Source organism: Pyrgilauda ruficollis, unplaced genomic scaffold (assembly GCF_017590135.1).
Source record: "Pyrgilauda ruficollis isolate IOZ18807 unplaced genomic scaffold, ASM1759013v1 scaffold5, whole genome shotgun sequence".
NCBI classification, from domain to species: domain Eukaryota; kingdom Metazoa; phylum Chordata; class Aves; order Passeriformes; family Passeridae; genus Pyrgilauda; species Pyrgilauda ruficollis.
In genome coordinates this window covers 11,318,890-11,340,121 of record NW_024526599.1, presented here as the reverse complement: position 1 = coordinate 11,340,121, position 21,232 = coordinate 11,318,890, and the positions used below count along the sequence as shown (strand labels likewise).

Genomic DNA, 21,232 nt, shown 5'->3' with positions numbered 1-21,232 from the left:
ACTCTCTCCACACAGATGAAGGAGGGTGAAAAGGCAAGATTTCCTTATGGTTCTGCTGTAGATCCCAGATGCCATGGTAGGGAACAAAAAGGCTCCTGCAATTTTCAATAGCCTCTGTCACGGCTGGCACCCTGCCAGCCTGTGCCAGACACCGGCTGCTGAGCCCACTGCGGATGCGGGGCTGGAGCAGAATGGCCCAAGGAAACCAAAAATGAAGAAAAGGCCATCAGGGCTGGAGACAAGGAGCCAGACAGAGTCAGTAGAGAAACAGATATTCAAGGCCATAAGTGGGTCAGGGGCAAAGTGGAGAAAGGGAAAGAAGGTAAGATCTGCAGTACTGCTATGCACTTCACTTTCTCCCAGTGCAGGCTCCCCAGCTCTTCCATGCATTTCCCATACCTCACTTTTAACTCCTAAAAGGGTTGTTTTACAGCAGCCATAGTGACTTCCTTTTGGGTTGTATTTTGCTGATGAAATTCCTCAGAACTTTTGCTTCCTCCAAATCCCACTTTGCCTCTCAATCTCTACTCTGTAGCAGCCTCACAAGGGAGAAAACTTCATCTCATTCCTGAAAGTTTTCAGTGACTGAAAACATCGTACATGGAACTATGGAGGAGAGCAAAAAAAAAAATTACCAGCCAAACACCAACTTTGTTAGAACTGTCTTTTCTCAAAATGCAGCAAGACATCTCCTAAATAAAACTATCCCTCACATACTCCACTTTCTATACAAAGCTGTCAGCTCACTGGACTGCTGTCCAGACAGGGCTCTGAAAAAGTGTTCTGAAAACACATGTTGCCTGGAAAACACAAGAAAACTTAAAAATAAAGCAAGGTAATAATCCTAATACACTTTTATTACACCTTCTGATAAAAACTTCAAAATATTCAGACCAGAATTTATTTGCAAGTAACAAAAAAGGCATTCAAATCCAGAGATTCAGCACACTATGCTCTCACTCTCTTCTCCAAGTTTGATCCCTGCTTATATATAGCCAGTCTCCTGCTGCTGTACGAGCACAGCAGGCTCCCAGCCTGCTCCCTGCTCACATGGAGAAGGCTGCCCTGGAACACCGCGTGCTCCCGGAGGCATTACCATAATCTCATTTAAGGCACGGAACGCTGGGGCCATGCTCAGCACCAGGAAAGAATTTCTGTAGCAAGGCAGAGGGAGCAGCGGGCATTTTGTCACCCTGAAAAGGCAAGGCCGTCCTGTTCTGACAGCCGCTGCCTACAGCTACCTCCTCCCTCCCCTTTTAAGTTGTTATGTGCGTGTAACCACAGCATGAAATGTCCTTCCTCACATTTCTAACAGAATTGGAGGCAGAGGTACAGCCATGCATTCTGCTCTCTCCATCCCAGCTGCCCATCTCCAGCAGACAGGGGGGAGCACCCTGCTGGATGGGAGCACCATGGGTAGGTAGGCTCCGTTTCCAAAGGCCTGCTTCTAAATAACTGTGCCATTTACCCGCTCTCTTTGCTGAGGCAGCAGAACATGGATATGCACTCCTTACAGGGGCCTGAGCTCACTTCTGGCATACAATAAATCAAGCCGAACAAGCACCAAGACATCAAATTGTAACCTGAACCAGCTGAGCTGGGGCACCTTTTTGTACTCCTAACAAACCTCTGTACTGGAAGCTGACCAACAGATAAAGAAAACTAAACTCTTACAGCACAACATCAGAATCAAAACAACACACACGAGAAAAACATAAGAACTACAGCTCAACAATCATCTTTCTCTATTCCCATCGCAAAATAGGTCCAGGATGGCTGCAGTAGAACAAGAGATAAATTGCAAGAGAAAGATGAGGACACATCCTTCACCCTCAAGACTATTTTCTCATTAGTACATAATATTTCAATTCCATTTAAGATCCTTGTTTTTATGGTACCAGATCATTTGATTAATCTGAAATTAGTCTAAAATAACTTCCTCTGAAATACTTTTCAGTGTAATGCTTTATCTCTTGATTAAATATTGTTCAGCAAAGAACTTGATACGTGGCATCACTGAGCATGCTGTACTAGAAATCTGGTTAATTAAGGGTTTTTTTTATTATGTCATTTTCAGAAAACTTGAAAGGATCCCAAAGTCTAAAATTAAAGTACTACATGAGATTCTTGAGTGGCCCGTTCTTGTCCACCAAACGCAAAATAAGCCGCCTGTATAGAAACCATGTTTTTCTGGCTGTGCAACCCCAGAAAGCTGCTCCTTCCCATTTCCCCCAGCCTGCTCACACCCCACAAGCAAGACACAGTTATTCCACAGGATCTCTCCTCTTCTCTTGTTCTGGATGTTACACTTTGCTCTTTGAAGACACACCTTTGCGTCAGATCCTGGATGAATTGTTTCCTGCTGGAAGGGATATGTTAAATTTTTGCCCCAAGACGAGGCTGGCAGTGATGAAGGAGGAGGCTCCTGAAGCCCATCCTCTGACCCACTGCAGGAGAACAGTGCTCATCACTCACAGGCAGAAGTCAGGACAAACAAAGGGCTGTTTGTACTGCATCTCCCATCAGCCCTCCCTCCCTCTTCTCATCCCTGCTAGCTCTAGCTCTCTCTGGGTACATCTCAAAAGATACCGCTGCCAAGAAAGTGGAAGGGAGTGAACCAGAAGATAAAGGTACGTTTTGCTCCTGAAATTATCCTTGACTACCTGTTCCTTCTAGTTACAGACTACAGAATTCGAAATACATATGGGAACATGCAGAAGAAGATTTGGGAGAAGCTGTTATATTGCAGGCAAGAGGTACCATTCAAGACAGTTGCATGGCTGGGATCCAGATCAAAATAATTCTTTTACTATCTTGCTTTTCTTCGAAGTTGGATACTACATATGAACATCTGAAGTCACTAAATATACTATATTGCCTTCCAGTGCTCAATATAATATGCAGAGAGGTGTCTTCACGATGAATTGCTGTCTTAAAGAAAACTAATTGGGGTTTAATGAGAACTCAGTTTCTGGAAAGAATCATGGTATTGATGACAATTACAAAGCAGTAATTCACAGAATTCGTCCTCAGTGGAATAGTTGCTGTCCTTACAGTGCACCAACTGTTCAAGCAAAATTGATTTAACAATTTTTTTAAATGGAAAAAATTCTTCAGGATATTATCTGTTATGCAGTTCTTGTGTAATGATTTTTTAGTAATGCACTAATAAACCTAAGTACTAACACCTAAATACTAAATACTCAGCATTTTAAAGGTGGTTGTGGAAAGCAAACTTGACAAATAAATAAACACTAAAATACATTTTTATGTGAAATAATTTTAATATATATATATGCTTTTGAAGTGCAACTTGTTAACCTGGCACATACCACTGGACAAAGTGGAAAAGAACATACACCAAAAGTGTACCAATTAATGTATTTCTTGCTTTCAACATTAGGCAACTAGAAATACAACCTATTTGAGGAAAAAAGAAGGATATATTTAATGAGGGATTGATATTTTTAATGGTTGATAGACCAACCTAAAAATATTTCTATTTTCCCAACCACGCAGGATCTCTAGAAGTGCCAAAATACACATTTTGTGCCATTTCTCAGTTTTCTCTCTTTCTAACACCTGAGCTCCTACTGATACTGTGTGACCTTTAAAGGACATCACTTCTCATGAACTATTACCCTGCTGTTCTTGGACAGGGAGGCTGAGACTTGGGGTTTTCTTTTCAGTCTGATTACCTCTGCATCTAGCGGATCCAAAGACTGGATGGTGCCAAATTGCCTGGCAAGGTAATTCAAACACTTTCAGCTGAACAAGCAGAGACAGCACTAATTCCTGACTCATCATGCATATTCCCAAACTAACCATTTTCCTTTAGGAAAAGCTCCAAATTATTTCAAAGCACTTGTATTCCCAGGTGCATTTGGTGTTAAACCTTACATCACGTCAAAATAATCAAAATAATTAACTGAAAAAGAATTTATGCACATGCCAGGAGCTCATTTTCAGTATTTTTAGATGGCTTTACTCCTGCTAGAATTTGAAATTATAAAATCTTGATAGAGCAAGCTGGTCAGGCTTAGCATGCCTGGCATTGCTGTCTTTTCAGAAGGCTTTATAAAAGAAAGAACTGTAAGAGGATGCTTGCTGGCAATGAATGAGTCTCTGAGCCACATGAGCGATTGGATTTGTTCATGACATTTTCCTGACTTGTTTTATGAGAAAAGCCTATCTTCTGTGCTATGCAACAGCAGACAATGCTTTTGACACTCATTTTGAAATAAACATGCACATACTAGCTCTGCTCTTTACCCAGGCAATCAGTGACACTCCAACATCTGTTCAACTGCACTCAGGAAAAGAAGTTGCAGCAGTTTGTCAGACAGAGATGCTGCATCTGAAAGGTCTGCATCGATCCTGTGCAGGGAGCTGATGAAACACTTCAGCTCCTTGGCAATCTGTCATCTGCAAATAGGGACTGTTCTCCCCCAGGAAAGAAATACCCGTTTGAAGAAAGGTCTTTTGACATAAATTTTCTGTTTGCTTATGATCTGGGAAAAAACCAAACCAAACCAAAACCAGAGGAAATATTTAAGCAGAAACAAAATTATAATTTTTTTTCCTGAATAATAACAATGTTTACCACTGGTAAAATGCATAACTGGTCAGAGGAGCTGTCTATCCATAGCTCTCCAGCATGCTGACTTAACTAATACTGATTTTGGCACCCACCCATAGAAACCCTCCTGATGACACACTACAGCAATATCCTCTTATTTTTTTAAATGGCAAGTAGTGAGTTACAGAATCACCTTAAAAACTGTAGGTCGTGATTTTTGAATCTAGCAATTTGACAGTGTATAGAGAATGCACCTATTTTCAGGATGAATGTGCCTATTTTTCAGGAAGTGAATTCCTACAAATTTTGGGGAGATAAGTGGCTGGCAAGAGATTCAAATGAGCATTTTGGTTGAACTCCAGGTAGGAAAAGATACCTGAACTATTAGAAATTAAAAAAATGTTCACAAGAGCAAGGTATCATGAATGCCTCATCCTCAGTAGAAGAGCACAGAATAATCCAATCACAGGAAACAAAGGCATAAACCCGCTGCTTCCTTATTTTCTCTTTCATGGAAATTTTCTTCCATTAAATACTTAAATAATTAAGCCAAACTATTTGAACAGAAGATTAAATTGTACTCTCTGACACTGGCATTTATCTAGGTATAGTATCAACAAATCTTTTCTCTTTAAGCATTAAACTTCTCTGAGCAGAACCCTCATAACTAAAGTGTTTATACTCCTACAAAATAAAACCATTAATATAATAATAGAGATCCTACACTCAAGTCTGAAAAACACCAGGCAGTGTTTACTTTATTTGAGTAGTAGTTTTGAGGTCTAAAACTAATAAAGACAATATGTTATTCAATACTGCACTCTGAGGTAATTAAAAATAGATCCCCAAGGCTCCATTACTAGTAGTTTATAGGAATCTTCTACTCAAAAGTTCCCATACAAATTCATGGAAACTAAAAGGAATTATTCAATGAATTTTGCTTCTACAACTGAAGCAAAAAAAAAAAAACCAAAAATCCAGAAGAGCTTATTCTTACTTCACTCATGGTCTTTAATATATTGGCCACTTTTTAATGTTTTATTTCGCTACTGATGTAAATAAACCCCCAAGTTTGAATATAAAAATAAATAACAAAAAAAAAAAAAATCTTTGAGATGTTGCATTTTATCCCTAATATGAATCTAAATTTCCAGATTTTCTTAAATGGCGTTTTATTAATTGGCTGAAGAAATGGAAGATAAGATAGCTATGGTGGCAAGAAAACTACCTGAGAAAAATGACTAAAAAATACTGTAGATTAATATATTTAAAATTTTACTGTTTGTTTTTCAAGTGTGATCTCAAGATTTTTACAAAGTAATTCATATTGTAGTCACATCTACAGCTGGCATAACACATTTTTTTCCTTATCTAGATAATAGCTCTACAATCTTAACTTCACCTTTGATAGTCTTTGATTAGGTATTGTCTCACACCTTGTTATTTTTGGGTTAGCCCATTCTAATCTTCAGCCCCACAATGAAGACCAGGGCTGGCCCATAACGTCATGTCAGGGCATCAGTTCCAGAGAGCCAACAAGATGAAGGACAGCAAAGTCCTCCTTAACTCTCACACAAGAAAAATGCCTACACAGGGAGAGTGCTGGGCATTCTTCATTCTCATTTTCAGAGCAGAAATCCTATTTAAATTCAGTTAAGATAACAGATCCATTTTGTTTGAGCATGAGGAAAGGTAAAAAACCCACTCTCCTAATAGCAATAAAAACTCAGTTGAAACGTTGTTCAAAAACCTAATTTAAAAGTGAATGGAAGTTCAAGGATCCAAAGCTTTGTGGCATGGTCAGACTGTGCAAAGCAGCACAGAAGCAGAGCTCATTTTAAGCAAAACAATGGAAAGCCTAGTGGCCAGCAGGAGAGTTTTGCAAGGGATAATTTATCCCACCTTTTAAAAAGCCAGTTAAACCATAATGACCTCCAGTAGCAAGACTCAACTAAGCAGTCTGCAGTACTAAAAAAACCCAATAAAGAAGATTCTCCCTAATGCTGTATCATACCAGAGCACAGCACGTGGCAGCACTGCAGACAGCTCCGGCTTCCTCAGCTGCTTAATGCCTCAGTTTCTCACACAGCCCACGACACAGGATTCAATCAGCAAGTAGTTTTTCCACAATTTTGATGGGGAAGGATACTATTTATTTTATGTGAGTGACTCTTGTTTTGACAGGCAAAATGGCCAGGGAGGCAAGGACACACACCCAGACATCTCCCCCTGGTTTGGTAGCAATCGATACAATCACTTACATCTCCAAAAAAGCACGGCCAACTCAAAGCAATTTTCTCAGGGTGAGAGGCCAAAGAAACAACAAAATTGCCAGCATCAGAAGCCTCAATTCACAATGAAAGGATTCCCAAGGTTGTACAGAAAGCAATGAATATCAATTCTGCTGCGATATTATTTACCTCCTAGGAGAAAACACTCTCCAGCACTCAGGCTCAAATGACCGAAACTTCATAGGAAAGAAAAATGCAAGGCAGGAAGCAAATGAAGGAAAGAGCTCTGTTCAGCAGCAATACTGTGTCACATACCTCGTTTCTCTTTAGCACCCTGCTGTGGGAAGCTTGGCAAAAATGAAGATGATCTGGGTGCTGCTGCTGCTGCTGCTGCTGAGCACCCTCCCGGGCACCCCCGCGGTGCCTTCCCGGCGCCCTTCTTGTTACAAGAGGGCCCTCAAGGACCACAGCTGCCACACCATCCCCGAGGGCAAGGAGAACCTCCGACACGTGGATGATGGTCTGCAAGATCACTTCTGGGAAGGCAAGGGCTGTGAGGTGATCTGCTACTGCAACTTGAATGAATTGCTCTGCTGCCCAAAGTAAGATCACACTCATTTCATGTAAACTCGCATAGCTCTTCACAACTGCCCGTTATATTTCCATCATTTTACAGTTTCCATACATGGAATAAGATATCATTTTAAAGCAATTCCTCATTTCAGATGGTTTGAAATTACTCAAGATATAGCCAATTTTCTGTTACTGTCAGTTTTGAGGATTTGTTTTTCAGGGGCTCACACAGGACTTGCTTAGCATATTTTGTAAACCTCCCTGTCCTATTGACAGGGACTTCAGCATTTGAATCACCCAACTTTTGACTGCTCTGTTTGATCCCAACTAAGAATAACTACATCAAACATTCACAGCATTTTACAATTAAGACATTTTCAGGACCACAAAAAAAACCTATTTCATTTCTGTTCCATGGAAGAGAACTGTACTGCTGTTCTAAAGTGCACACACATAAGTCAGTTGAACAATTCTGTAAAAATAGCTGTTAAAAGCAGTACAAGCAGAAAAAGCAAAGGAGGGGCACAGGGGTTCACACACACTTGTGAAGGCAAGGCAAAGACTGAGCCCAAGAACACCAACACCTTCCTGGCTTGCTCACACTGCTGACAAAGTTGAACAGTGAAGTTCTCACTGAACTTTGGTTTTTGTTGTTGTTACATAGAAAGAACATAACTGAGTTAAATAAACACCATCAGCCCATACTTGTTTTAGGTAATAAAATGTATTAAGAGATATTATTTCATTCAGCTTTTCAGCAACATCTTTTCTTCAGTAAATTTGGATTGGAAATATCAGCAGTTCAAAACTTACTAATACTTCAGAGGCACCAAAATGTGATGGCATTATATAGGCAAGCAAAAATTCTTTTTTATATGTGCTTCTCTTAACACTCATTTCTCAAGTCCCCTAAAATCCAGTAAAGGCAACTTTTCAGCATTCCTGTAGGGGACTCAAGTTGAACCAAGCAGGAAAGACTTCTGAAGTTAAAAATCTCACATTCAAACTAAGAGCAGGGTTTAAGTAAGATTTTCATCTTTCCCTAAAACCAGATATGGTGTCCTCACCCTGAAGCACACTTTGGGTCTCTAGCTTCAACCTTTGAGCAGCATAGTAAAGCTCTTCCTTTGATACAAATACAGAAGAAAATACTCCTTCCACCATCCTGAGGTACACAAGACCTGTTTTGCATCTGTGCTCTCGGGACAAACTGCACTAAAACAGTATGTCTGCACACACCAAAGTCCTTTATTTTGATCATATAACCTATTTGGTAAGTTTATTTTCTCAAAGTTAAAATAGCAGGGTGGAGTTCTGCAAGCTGGTCAGCCAGTGAAGGTCATTGCTCCCACAGCAGGCTAGCAGAGGTAGAAATGCAGTATCTTCATCCAGATCTGCAGTTGCATTTGCATTGCTGGAAGGAGATCCCAGAAACACAGTAATCCCACATACATCATGATCCATGCTAAAAAATATCCACAGCAGGAAATGCATGTCATATTAAAGCATGAATAAACTAGTGATCTAATTGTTTAAACATGTGATCCTATCTTTCAGGGATATTTTCTTTGGACCAAAGATATCTTTTGTGATCCCCTGCAACAGTCAGTGATTCAAGTCTGCAAGTGAAGATAACAGACATCATTCTACGATCATGTAATAATGTTTTCAAGGGTAAAACAAAATTACCACCAACAAAAAAAACTTCCTTTCTAATCACAAGCCACTGCCTCACTTTACACTGTAAAAAGAATTTCCTTTCTATACCTTTATGGAATATCAAATACCTAAGATGTTTTCTTTTCAAATCTGGTGCTGACCTAATTTCCATAAAGCCATTTCCATGGTTTAACAGACTGTACAAGCTCTTAATGTAGCCTAATATTGCATACCCCAGCAAAAAGCATAACTCTTCTTACTCAGCATAATATCTTTAGTCTGGACAAAGAAAGTTCAAGCCTAAGCCTTCATGTTGTTAGGAACATGACTCTCAGAGCAACTTATGGCAGTGCAGCTTCCTATTCTATTACTGCCATCGCACTTTTAATGTAATTTTAAGCTCTAGCCACTCAATCCCTGGCACTTCCGAAGAGAGGCTCCCATGTTCTGTTTAGGCATCTTAAAATACCTGCACATACAAAAGGCCTGTATTTCCATATTTGAAAGTATTTCTCTGGAACAAAGCAATAGTAAAAATTGATATTAACAGTACTGAAGCACAGTTGGGTCTTAAGTCTAACTGGTCACCTGCCTTGACTATGCAATCTCTAAACCCTTAAACTGCTTAATCTTAGCAGTGAACATTTAAACATATTAGAACAACAAATTTTTAATTCAAATTTTGAAATACAGTACTTCAAAGTAAGTTAAAATGCTGGCTTTTTTAGGCTAGCCCTGTAAGGCAACAGCTACAGAAAGCACAGAAATAATCATCTTCATATTTAAGAGGTATTGTGATCTGAGATAGAAACAGAGACATAAATTTTGACCATTTTTCTGTTACGTGGCAATCTGTATTGGCAGGTGTTGAGAGGTGACCACATAATTTTAAGCAGAGTCACCTGAACAAGCCAGGCTTACAGGCAGCAAGCCTGACTTGCTGCTTTACACATATAAACTCTTCAGCTATCAAGCCAGTCACATGGAAAGTGTGCAGTACTGAAGGAACTGTGCAGTCCTCTCTACTCAAAAAATGCACTGTTCACCTAATAATCTTACACGTTGGCCCAAACTGCGACCACCAGCTTCCCATGCTTCCTTCATGTGTCAGTATGAAATATCACCATGACTGTTCTTCTTGTTAGTAAACAAGGGTTGGATACTGGATGAGGTGGTGATTATACACAGCCAATAATAAATGTTTCAAGTAAATTTTTTAAACCCTTGTTTGTGTAATTATTCAAGTAGATTAATTTGGGCTTCCTACCAAATAATCAATTGATAGTAAAATAAACCCCATAACTCTGGCAACCCAGTGAAAATATCCCAAGTTACTGCACTGTGAAAAAAACCCCCTATGGTATGTGCTCTTCTGTAAAGTCCTCTACAAGCTTCTAGGGTAGGTAAACTTCTGTTTGTGCCATCTAGCTTCTACAAGAATCATGCTGCATGTGCCTGGCATTCACAGCTTTGCGAAACAGCTGTAGCAAAAAAAACCCTTAAGGCAGATACAAAACTAGGTACTAAATTTTGTGGCTTTCAGTTAAATTTCTTCCAAGACTCCTGGAAAATCCACAATCCAGAATCCAAAACTTTGCACTTCCCACATGCAGCAAGATAAGAGTCACTTAAGTTACTACTTTAAAACTGACTTTCCATAGAAACTTGCTTTTGTTTCCAAAAAAAAAGTTTGTTTTCCCCACTCTTCTACAGGTCCTGCCAGGCCTAGGTGAAAACATTCAACCCTGTCATACACTCAGAAAAAACCCCTTTATCCTTTGGATATCCTATCCCTGACTAGGTTCCCTGGCTTTTTATGCAATTTGCACTTTGAAGGTAAGCAGCTTGAATGTGTGCAAAGGACATTTAGTAAACAAATTGACAGTCCCTGTAGTGAAATGGCCATGAAAATGTATCTTCAAAGGAGCACCAATTTTAGCTGTCACCAGCTACATATCACTGTCTTGAACTTAGGCCAGCACAGCAGAACTGCATTGTGGAAATACATAAAGCAGTACAAGTGAAAGAAATCATACTACTGGGAGATATTGGGAAAGCAGCCAGTTTGAGGTTAGGGTTTATCATCACTCAGTTCTATGCAAGCGCCACAGGTCAGAAAAAGCAAAGGGAGGCATCTTAGTTGTAGTGATGACTGCAGAGTAGTAATTTTCAAAAGAACTCGAAAGACTAACATCAAGCAGATTAGATCACAAACATACTGCTCTCTTATTTTTCCCAAATTAAGAGAAAGCTTATAAACATCTGCTAAGGTTGGGAGTTGAAATGCATGCTAACTGAACAAGCTGAAGCCACATCCGCCCCAGCTTTAAGATGAAAACTATTTTCCCTCAGCTTTTTATTCAGCCTATGTGCACAGCTTTAAGCAGAAAGAAATCATATTCCATACACCACACATTTAGACTGGCACAATAGTTGCAATACAAGAAGTCATTCATAATACCATCTTCAACATCAGAGTTTTCTAAGACAATCAATTAAAAGCCTAAGTATTGCTGGATATTATTCTCCATAAGTTACCATGAGTTTTGGGTTTATTGAAAGGGGGTTATTCCTTTTCAACAGGCCTGAGCTAATCCATGCCCTGAAAAAGACACAGTGTGCCTGTTAGGAGAGGCTGCATTGACCCCACACAGGCTCAACTCTCATTCTCCAATTAAGTTCTTAGCAGCAGTCCCCGCAGACAAATGGAGAAGGCAGCAGGTAAAGGATTTCTTACGGAGTCAAAGGACTTCTCAGCACAGCAAGCTGCAGCAGTCTCTTCATCTGTACTTACAGCTTTGAAATTCGAGAGCTGCATTTTTTTCCATTTTAATACAGGAGCAGGAAGGCCTCAGTGCTTGCAAGCACGTATCTCAGCAATGACAAATGAATAAACAAATCAGAAAATCCTCCAGTACTTGTTTCCAGAGGGGAAAAAAAGAAGTGTTACTCAGCCATTTCTGCCCAGCTAAGAACAGAACTGGCACTTAAAGCCTTTTACCTTAGGAAAAAGAACCTATTGCCAAGTCTGCTACAGCTTTTTTTTTAAAGGCATTGCATCATGAGCACTTGAGATACATTTATAAATACATCCTTGGCACGTGTTAATTGAAAAATACTTTAATATTAATTACATAGTTCATCAAAGCTTAACTATTAGGTACAAGTATCATAGAATCACAGAATATGCTGAGCTGGATGGGACCTGTCAGAATCGAGTCCAACTCACTAAAATTACAGACACACCCATTTGAGCAACAATATCAGTGATATTTATTTAAAATACTTTTGCTGGGGAAATTTGTTTCATAAGAGATGGTTTTCAAACAAATCAGCAAGGTTATGAAAAATAAAACAGACAAACTCTCCCAGGAGAAAAAGTTACAAAGAAAGCTTTTGCATATCAACAAAACCTCAGTCTTTTCATCTGCAGCCTGAGTCTCAGTCCCAACCTTTTCTGCCTAATGAATCCCACTATCCATCTTTAGATCTGGTTTGTTCTTGTCATTCTTCACTGAGTAGATGAAGTATGTTAAGGTGTCCTTTTCATTCACTGGAATTGTCCTAAAGTGGCAGCCAATTATCTATAAAGGAAGAATGCAAGGAAATTAAATAATCACTCTTACATGCAAAAAGTGAAGATTCATATTTAAATGTACTACATTAAAGTTTAAAAGACTGATTAAGAAGCTTACAAAAAAGGAAATTTTGGCTCCCTTCAGAAGTCTTCAGTAGTCATAAAAAGGTAAACAGGAACTATTTTACTGATAACTGTGAACTAAATGTAGCAGATTGTATCCCTAATTTCCAAAAACTGAGAATTTTTTTTTTAAAGTTGAGGATTTTTTCAGGGAAAAAGCCCCTCAAAGCTATCAGAACAATCATGGGACTACTATTACATTTGTTTAGTTAGAGCTTGAATATAACAGGTAATGACTACAGAATATCAACAGTGACAGCACAATTATGAGAGGCTACTGCTCTCCACTCAACTTGGGAGATGGTGTCTGCATCAAATCACATACAGAAACCTTTAACACAAGAATGACCAGAGAACTATAACTGAACATTCAGCTCTTCAAAACAAAGCTATTAATGAAAATTCACCATGCTGTAACCATTGAAATATAACAATCCGTAAGCAGTTCTTGAATCACTTGTCATTTCAGCAGTTCTTCCCTTCATCAAAATGAACACCAGCTTTAAAAGAAAGTTGCAAAATATTGTAACTGAATCTGTTATCTGGCTCTTTGCCAGACTGGTAGATTAAAAGGATGAAGTGAAAAACATGGGACTGCTCACTTAAGCACCATGGGATATATAAGAATAAATGTTCAGCCTAACTAAAAAGTTAAGAAGCTTTCTAAACTCTACCCCAAAAGCATTCACAGAGAACCAGCTTGACACAGTAATTTGAAGTGAACTTTCAGTAACAGCTAGAGCAGTGTCTGTGGTATGTTAGGACAGATTACAAGGAGTCAAATGTACTGTATATTAAGGAAGCTCTGGGGCTATGGCTCACAAATACCTGCAGGTCAGTCAAATCAAGCATGTGGCAGAACAGCTTTGCCCATGCACACCATGCAGCATTGGAATAACCAAGTGCAAGTATCATATGAGATATACCTAAAGCAGTTGTGCAAAACACCAGTTGTGCAGAACAAAAACTGCCTGTGCTTTTTCAATTCACAGTCCTCCTAATTCAAGAGCTAACCTACATATAAGAAAATGGAAGACTGATTTTGCATTCTTACACTTAGTGGCAGCAGGACTACTCTTTTACAGTTCAGCCTTGAGATCACCCATACCTTTAAGAGCCTTGTTTTTAATCCACACAGATTAAGGAGAGATGAAAACACTGTCTGCATTTAAATACAGCTGAATGTATCACTGCATAAAAGTGAAAAATCAGTAGCTATACCTTCCTGTTAAGATCACCAGCTCTTCCACTTACTTACATCAATATGCTGTGACTGCACCTTTGCAGTACTAAAGAATTCCTTTAAAATTGCACTCGTGCGAAGGAAAGATGCTAACATACAGCTGTACTGACATGCAGCTTCAGCACTTTTGGAAACAGTAAATTCCATGTAATTCCACTTTTCTGGCAGTAGGTTCCAGTGGTTTTAACAGAATTAATTATCAATAGAAGCATGTTTTTTTCAGGTTTCTGTACTTTACATATACAGAAACCTATATTTGCAGTAACTAGCTTTTTAAAGCAAAGTCTGAACCTCACCAGAACTTCACTGACAGCTCTCAGTTTCTAGCTCTTTTCAGCAGGACATTTCAGGTGAAGCTGTGATTGATGCACAGACAGAATAAATCTGTGATTCTATGATATTCAGGGGCATGAAGATCATATTACTGCTCCAGCTCAACACTGTGCTTACAAGCAGCATACACTCATTCCCTTTTGGAAGCTAAGAGTCCCTCCTCTGGAAAGAGCTTTTACTTTTGATTTACTTGGCTCAGGAGCTGTGGCCAATGAAGGAAGCTAGATAAGCAGCTCCCTTTTGTTCTCCTAAAATCCAGATTATATAGGCACTTTACGCAAGGATCACAGTGTATAGAAAACCACATGCCACAGCAAGTTGCATTTTCTATTATGGGAAACACTCATACATACTTCAACAAGCTGTGCTTTGTTAAGTCCCGGTCTGGTCTGTAGCTTGAAGTGTCTTTTGTACCTTCGAAGTGTGTTTACTTGTAACTGATATAAATCAACCTAGAAGAAAAGAGGGGGAAGGGGAAGAAAACAATCTAATATAACTGAAAAAAAAATTCAGTCATTAATAGTTCGCCTCGCATAACATTTTGGAAACTCACAGATATGCAAGTGTAAACAGTCAGCTCAGCAGATGTCATTTTGACAAAAAACAAACCTTCCAGCAGAAAGGAAAATAGCCCAGCTCAGTTTAAGAGTGATTTGTTGTTACTGAGCATGCCTGTACCTCCCTGTAGCTGTGGACATTATTTTGATTTCACTATTGTACTTGCATCCATTCTGGTTTTTTTTTGTTTGCTTCCCAGTTCCAGCACGATAACACCAAGCCCAGCAGCAACTTTCAAACAACATCTATAAAGATGCTGATCCAAAGGAGGCCCCTATAGTGTAAATTCAGCCATTAAATCTTATGTAGATTACATACAAGACACCATGCATCATGAAAGACATCTGCACCATGAAAGAGCACATGTTAGAATCAGGACAGAGTCTAGAGCACAAGCATTCTTGGCTTGCTCATGCTCTCCAAATGTACCCCTGCTACACAAGCAATATGCAGGAGTTGTGTGCATGGGCATAAATGTCCAAAATTCTTTCTCAATGTCAGTCAACAGTTGAGAGAATTACACAAAGTCCTGTCAGGGATACAAATACACAGCCTTAATCCAGCACTCCGTCAGTTTTGAATCCTATGTACTCCGATCAGTCACTTCTCCCAGCAACACCTTACCCTTCCCATCCTCCCTGACAACCTAAGAGACCTTAATCAGATGACTGAGTGGGAGAGCAAGTTCAGAAAGCAGGCTGAATGAGAAATTCTATTAGGTCAGTTGCAATTACAATAGTATTCTCCAAATTCACTGTATTAAAGATTGATGAAGGCATTCACTTTTGCTTTAAATTGATTTAACAGCCTCACTGCAGAACATTTAAAACAGCAGTGCTACTGCACACTTGGCAACCTGGCGAGACCTGCATGATAAAGGATGGTATCTTTTGTTGTTTCTAAAGTTTACATGGCATTAAATTACACTTCCCAAGTCACAGTGGGGAAGCCACCCTTGAAGCATCATGCAAAGGAGGAGCAGCAGCTTTTCACCAAGCCCCAGAAGCTACCAGTACTGCAGGAGTTTCTTTTCCTCCTGTAGGAAGAGTTTCCAAGCAGTAAAGATGGTCATGACTGAGATGGAGCAGGAGAGCTTTACAACTCTTCAGAAGAATGATACTTTTTTCTGTAGCAAACTGGGTAATAATTGAAAATAAAGGCGGTCAAGGGCAAACAAGTATCTAAGGCATACAGGAATTACAAGGAATGAACATACTGCCCTTGTCCAAACAGCCAGCTGACACTCCTCAAAAACAGTTCCCGGTTTTCTTTTTTGTAATAATACTGTTAAGAAAAAAAAGCTTGTTTCTTGTTCTGGAGATATCCATCAGTTGTGAAATGTTTTATAATCCTGGCATAAGAAAACAAAACTGGCTTCCAGGAGAGCTGCAATTACAGTGTCAGAGAGCTACCTGAAGTCACTCACAGCACTAGCTTTAGACAGAACTTTCCAAGAAAGAATCCGAGATATTTAACAGACAGACAACACTACCCGGCATCAAACTACTTGCAATCTCCTAAAATCATCTTAGCCAGAGTCTTCAGACTGGAGCCTGGTGCCTAAAGGCACAGACTCCTGCACGAAGTTTCCTTGCTTACTTGCTGCTATCTGCAGATGCTGACCATAAGGATGCCATTAAATTAACACTTACAAAGCAATTTCTGAAGAATGTTTTAACAATCTCTCTCAGAAGGGACCACGTATGCATAACAGCCTCTGTTCACACTGTGGAGCACCTGCTAAGCAACGTTGTAGCAAAAATAACGCAGAGCACGTGTAAGAAAAAGAGAGCCTTATGTTCAAAACCGACCCATTACACTTTGAAAAAAGTTGAATGCTTTAGTTCCCTTATTTTAATGGGTCAGATTTCACTGGTGTGCAGTGGAGAAAACAGGTTGAAAAGACACTGTATTCCTCTACTCCACTCCTTCACAGCAGAGCTCCCCAAATGGCTCTGTCCCCCACAGTGGGGCAGAAACAAAGCTACCATCACTAAACTCTTAGTCTTTAAAGTGACTAGGGCAATGGATTAATTGCCAAGAATCATCTGCAATACATTTAGCACAAAAGGGACAGGACGGAGAAGCATTTATATCCCAAGCACTATGTGCAATTCCCTTCAGGTTGTCAGCTCCTGCAAAACATAAGAGTTCGATGGTATGTGGCAAAGCACTAAGGAGGAGGAAGCTGAAAACAGTAAATTTCTGAGAGAACCATCAGACACTTAAAAATAGAGACTCTTGTTCATTGTACTCTGCACCATTTAATCAGAAAATATGCCACAAAACTCAGTTAAACTCTATTACATTAAGAACAGTGCGAATCAAGAATCTTCCCCTTCCCACATGTAAAGTAAGCTGTAAAAGTGGGAGTGAGGTGTTGGTGCAGACTCGGTGTCATAAAGAAGCTTAACACAGTAACTCGAAAAAAACCGAAACAACTCTTTAGCTACCTCTGGAGTGTCGATGTCTTGCACTGGTGAGTCACCATCATCATCGCTGCCTTTCCTCTTTCTTCTATTTCTCACACTCTGAATTAAATTTTTGTGGAAGTCACAAATGTACAGATGTCTTGCCTAGAAGAATAAAACGGCATCTTTCAATCAAACCCATGTAGCGTATCTGCCGGAGTAGAGTGCACGTAGATAAGACAACCCTTAAGCACCCACAGCCCACATTAACTGGGTTGAGGAAGCTTTTCTACCGGCTTCTTCTAAATGGAGAGTGCGCTGCGCTGCAGCTCCCTGCCACCGGCTGGGCCCCGAGCTCGCTGAACTGCTGCCCTCGGCCGATGCAGCAGCGCCGGGCTGTGCAGCCACGCAGCACACACAGCACACACAGCCCTCCCTCCTCCTTCCCTCCCTCCGGCCGCGCATCGCACCGCGGGGGCCGGGCAGCACGCACACAAAAAACAAGCTTTCAGCTTTCTCCGCAGGGCTAAGAGACGGCTCTCAGCTCCCCAGCTATATCCTCCCCTCCTTGTTTTACTTCCGCTACCCGGCGTGGTCACGCAACACACTTATTTTTACTTTCTTTCTTTTTAACAACTTTCCCTTTCGTGGGGATCTGCACGCTTCGGGAGATCTGGGCGCGTACCAGCCCGGGATCCCCAGGTCCGCGTGCTTTCAGGGCAAATGAGAGCACGGGGCAGCGCTAGGCACGGGCTGCAGAGCCGGCCCGGGGTCTCTCGGGGCGCACGCAGCCCCGGCCCGGGGCGCTCCCGCCGGCAGCCCCACGCCGCAGCCCGCCTTCCCCTCCCGCGGCAGCCGGCGAGGGCGGGCGCTCTCCCGGCTCCCGGGCAACCCGCCGCGCTGGAAGGCGGCCGGCCCACGCCCTGCCCGGCCGAGCCGAGCCGAGCCGCGCAGCGCGGGGCCCGATGGCTGCCGAGCGGAAGATAAAGCGGCACGGAGACGTGCGGCGCTGCAACACGAGGCGGGGCGGCGAGCGCGGCCCTCGCCAGCAACACAGACAAACTAGCGCGCCGGGAGCCATGCAGGCTCCGCTCCGCTCCGGCCAGCGGCGGCGCTTCCCGGCCACGCTTACCCCGCTCCGGCTACAGGGGGGCACACGCAGTCGATGCCCAGGTTCTTGTGGCTAGAGGGGACCCCAGGAGCAGGCAGGAAAGGCGGGCGCTGCCCCCCGCCCGGAGGGACTTTCAGCCAGCGCTCCTGCCGCGCCAGCCAAACTCGGCCGTGCTACGGAAAAGAGGTGGAAAGGGGGAACGAACACTTCCCCGACGCCAAACACCCCTCCCTCCCCACTAAAGTTGATTAAAAGTCCCCCAGACAACTAAGACACAGATGCAGCGACCTACCGGCCGCTTTTGTCCGCCCGCCCCGCCGGCTGCCCTGGCGCGTCCTCCCCTCGCGGACTTACGCTCTTGTCCAGCTCGATCTTCACCTTCTTCTGCGAAATGCTCTTCTGGATGCGCTTGCTGAAGCTGGCGTTGCCGGCGGCGCGGCCGCATCGCTCCCCCTCCTCCCTCAGGCAGCACAGCTGCCCGGCCCCGGGGCCGCCCGCGCACCCGCCGCCCACCGAGCCCGCGGCGGCGGCGGCGGCCGGACCCAGCCCCGGCGGCGCTGGCGGCGGCGGCACCTCCACGGCGGAGCCCGCACTGCCCACCACCGCCGCGGCGGCGGGGTCTGCCCCGCGCTGGGTCACCTCCTCGGGGGCGAAGCCGTTCATACCCGGCGCCACCGCCGCGGCCGGCGGGATCCCGCCCCGCACCAAACTTCCCCGGCGAGGCGCCGCGGCCCGGCGGGGGGCTCCCCGCTCCCCGCCTGCCTCCCTTCAGCGGCGGTACCGGGGCGCAAGTCCGCCCTCGAGGGCGGTCAGCCCACGCGTCACGGGAAGGACTCTCTCCGCTAGCAGCCGCCGGCCGAACCCCACGACTACCGGAGCGGCGGCGGCAGAGCCCCGCGGGCCGCCCCACTTCCTCCTTCCCCCCCTGTCATGTGGAGACTCTTCAGCTGTTTCCTATGTAACAACAGCAACCTGCCGCCCCGCCCCGCCCGCCCGCCGCGCATGCCGGCTGCCGCGCGCGGCCCCACGGGAAGCGCAGTCCGTGCCCGGCCGGCGCGGCCGCATCGCCCGGGGAGCGCGGCCCAGGCTTCGGCGGGGGGCAGGACACGCTGCGGCAGCCGCTTCTTTTTCCCGCGCCGCGCTCCGCTCCCTTTTCCTCCCAGTCTGGAGGCTGGGCCCGCTGCAAAGCCCCGTGCGTCAGCCTCTCTTTTTCCCCCTTCCCGCGCCTCCTCGGCGGCTCCGCCGTGGGATGTGAAAGGGCGGCCCCGGAGGGTGTCGCGGGTCGGAGCTGCCGCTGGCACGGCCGAGCGCGTACCCGCGCTCCTAGCGACGCGGGGCCGGCGGCCTCCGCCGCCTCCTCCCGGCTCTCGGCGGCGCCTCGCTGTGCCGCAGCAGCTCCCCCCGTTCACTTGTTCTCGCTCTAGTGTTTCAGCCGCAGCCGGCGCTGCTCGGGCTGCTCGTTCCGGATCGTCTGTCTCCTGCCTTCCCTCTCGGCCTCTTCCTTCCCTGCCTCGCTGCCTCCTTTCTTTTCCGCTTACTGCCGGCCATGGCTGGCAGCGGCTCCCGGCGCCCGGAGAGGGCAGGCGGGCTCTGTCCGGGCGCTCCTGCTCCTCCGCCTGCGGGAAGCAGCTCCCCGGGAGCCGCAGCGCAGCCGCCGGCTCTGCGGCTCGGCAGAAAACCAACGGAGCTCCGGCCTTTGTCAGAGCTGCTTTTACAATACACGTAGTCAGGGCTCCGTCCTGCGTTCCTGTGGCAAAGCCCTCTGAAGACAAAGGCGACTTACAGTGCGAGTTCCCAGTTTTGTCATTTAAAAGGACTGTTAGTAAAGGTGACTGTAACAACAGAAAAGCATTGAGAATGCAGAATTATTTTCGCTAATGATGAACCAAGACCTTGCTGTGCACACGGCTAGGTAAAATTGACACTCTGAGAATGCTTGACAAAAGCAGGTATTTTTAGTTTTGAGGCTTTGCAAAGCTACATAAGAGATGCGTTGGCATTAAATCATTTAACAATTCAGCTGTTGACAGCAGAGTGGCAAAAGCAGCAAGCTCTGATCTGCTGTCCTTTCAAGCACATTCAAAGGAGGCACAAGGAAGGGAGAGGTTTTGCTTTCCCTTTGAACTACCGCAAATATTCCTTTAAATCTCAGAAAACGGCATCTGAGCTGAGCGTGCTCAAAGCGCAATGATTTAATCGCTGAAATATTTGACCGTATCGCTTGCTGTGCATTTCCAACTTGAAGAAGGAGAGAAGTAGCAGGGAGGCTGGTGAATAATTCAAGGAGACACAGATCCTGCGTAAGCCAAAGTTCTGCGTGAGCCGGGAACACGATTATAGCGCAGTTTCAGTTTGTGCTGCAGATGGCTCCTTAATCTGGTTGCGTAACCGGGTATTAGAGAATAAGGGTCGGTCCCACTGCCGCGACTGAATGAAGGATACAGTAACTGCAGCTACACTGAGCGTAAAGTCACAGCAGCTATCCACGAGGCACGTTTTAGTGATTAGTGAGGGGGATAGGAGGAGAGTTGGAAAAAATACTGATCTCTGCTTTGTTATCAGCCAGGCTGAAGATTGTATAATACCTAGGTTTAATTCCACGCTCTGCTGCTGAGCAACCTCAGGCAGCAAAGGTTTAACTCACTTTTTTAGTTTCTTGTGATTTCAAACTTTCAAAAACTGTAATAATGTTAAAATGAAAAAGAACAAAACCCCCAATAACAATCATAGCAGACGTTAAAATCTGGGAAAAGTGGGACAAGGGTGAGTTCCAGGAATTCTTCACTGGAAATCTGGGTCATGAATAGCAATTTCTAGACTCTTGGACTATGTCT

At 43.7% G+C, this 21,232-nt stretch overlaps 2 protein-coding genes across 2 annotated transcripts; one reads left to right on the top strand and one right to left on the bottom strand.

The window, feature by feature from the left end:
- Positions 1-2,550: 2,550 nt before the first annotated feature.
- SCRG1 (stimulator of chondrogenesis 1) lies at positions 2,551-12,150 on the top strand. Its single transcript, XM_041479960.1, has 3 exons — positions 2,551-2,630; positions 7,141-7,412; positions 8,941-12,150. Exons 2-3 carry the CDS (start codon positions 7,168-7,170, stop codon positions 8,993-8,995), a joined length of 300 nt encoding a protein of 99 aa, XP_041335894.1. The 5' UTR covers positions 2,551-2,630; positions 7,141-7,167; the 3' UTR covers positions 8,996-12,150.
- Positions 12,151-12,291: 141 nt separating this feature from the next.
- SAP30 (Sin3A associated protein 30) lies at positions 12,292-19,327 on the bottom strand. The gene is made up of 4 exons (XM_041479959.1): positions 18,753-19,327; positions 17,330-17,452; positions 14,672-14,770; positions 12,292-12,626 (listed from the first exon to the last, which is right to left on the bottom strand). Exons 1-4 carry the CDS (start codon positions 19,059-19,061, stop codon positions 12,504-12,506), a joined length of 654 nt encoding a protein of 217 aa, XP_041335893.1. The 5' UTR covers positions 19,062-19,327; the 3' UTR covers positions 12,292-12,503.
- Positions 19,328-21,232: the final 1,905 nt, after the last annotated feature.

Coding starts and splice junctions, on each gene's coding strand:
- SAP30 (XM_041479959.1), bottom strand. CDS start 19,061: ATGAACGGCTTCGCCCCCGAGGAGGTGACCCAGCGCGGGGCAGACCCC. Junction 17,453..18,752: donor AGATCGAGCTGGACAAGAGC/GTAAGTCCGCGA, acceptor TTATTCTTCTAG/GCAAGACATCTGTACATTTG. Junction 12,627..14,671: donor ACAAAGCACAGCTTGTTGAA/GTATGTATGAGT, acceptor CTTCCTTTATAG/ATAATTGGCTGCCACTTTAG.
- SCRG1 (XM_041479960.1), top strand. CDS start 7,168: ATGAAGATGATCTGGGTGCTGCTGCTGCTGCTGCTGCTGAGCACCCTC. Junction 7,413..8,940: donor GAATTGCTCTGCTGCCCAAA/GTAAGATCACAC, acceptor CCTATCTTTCAG/GGATATTTTCTTTGGACCAA.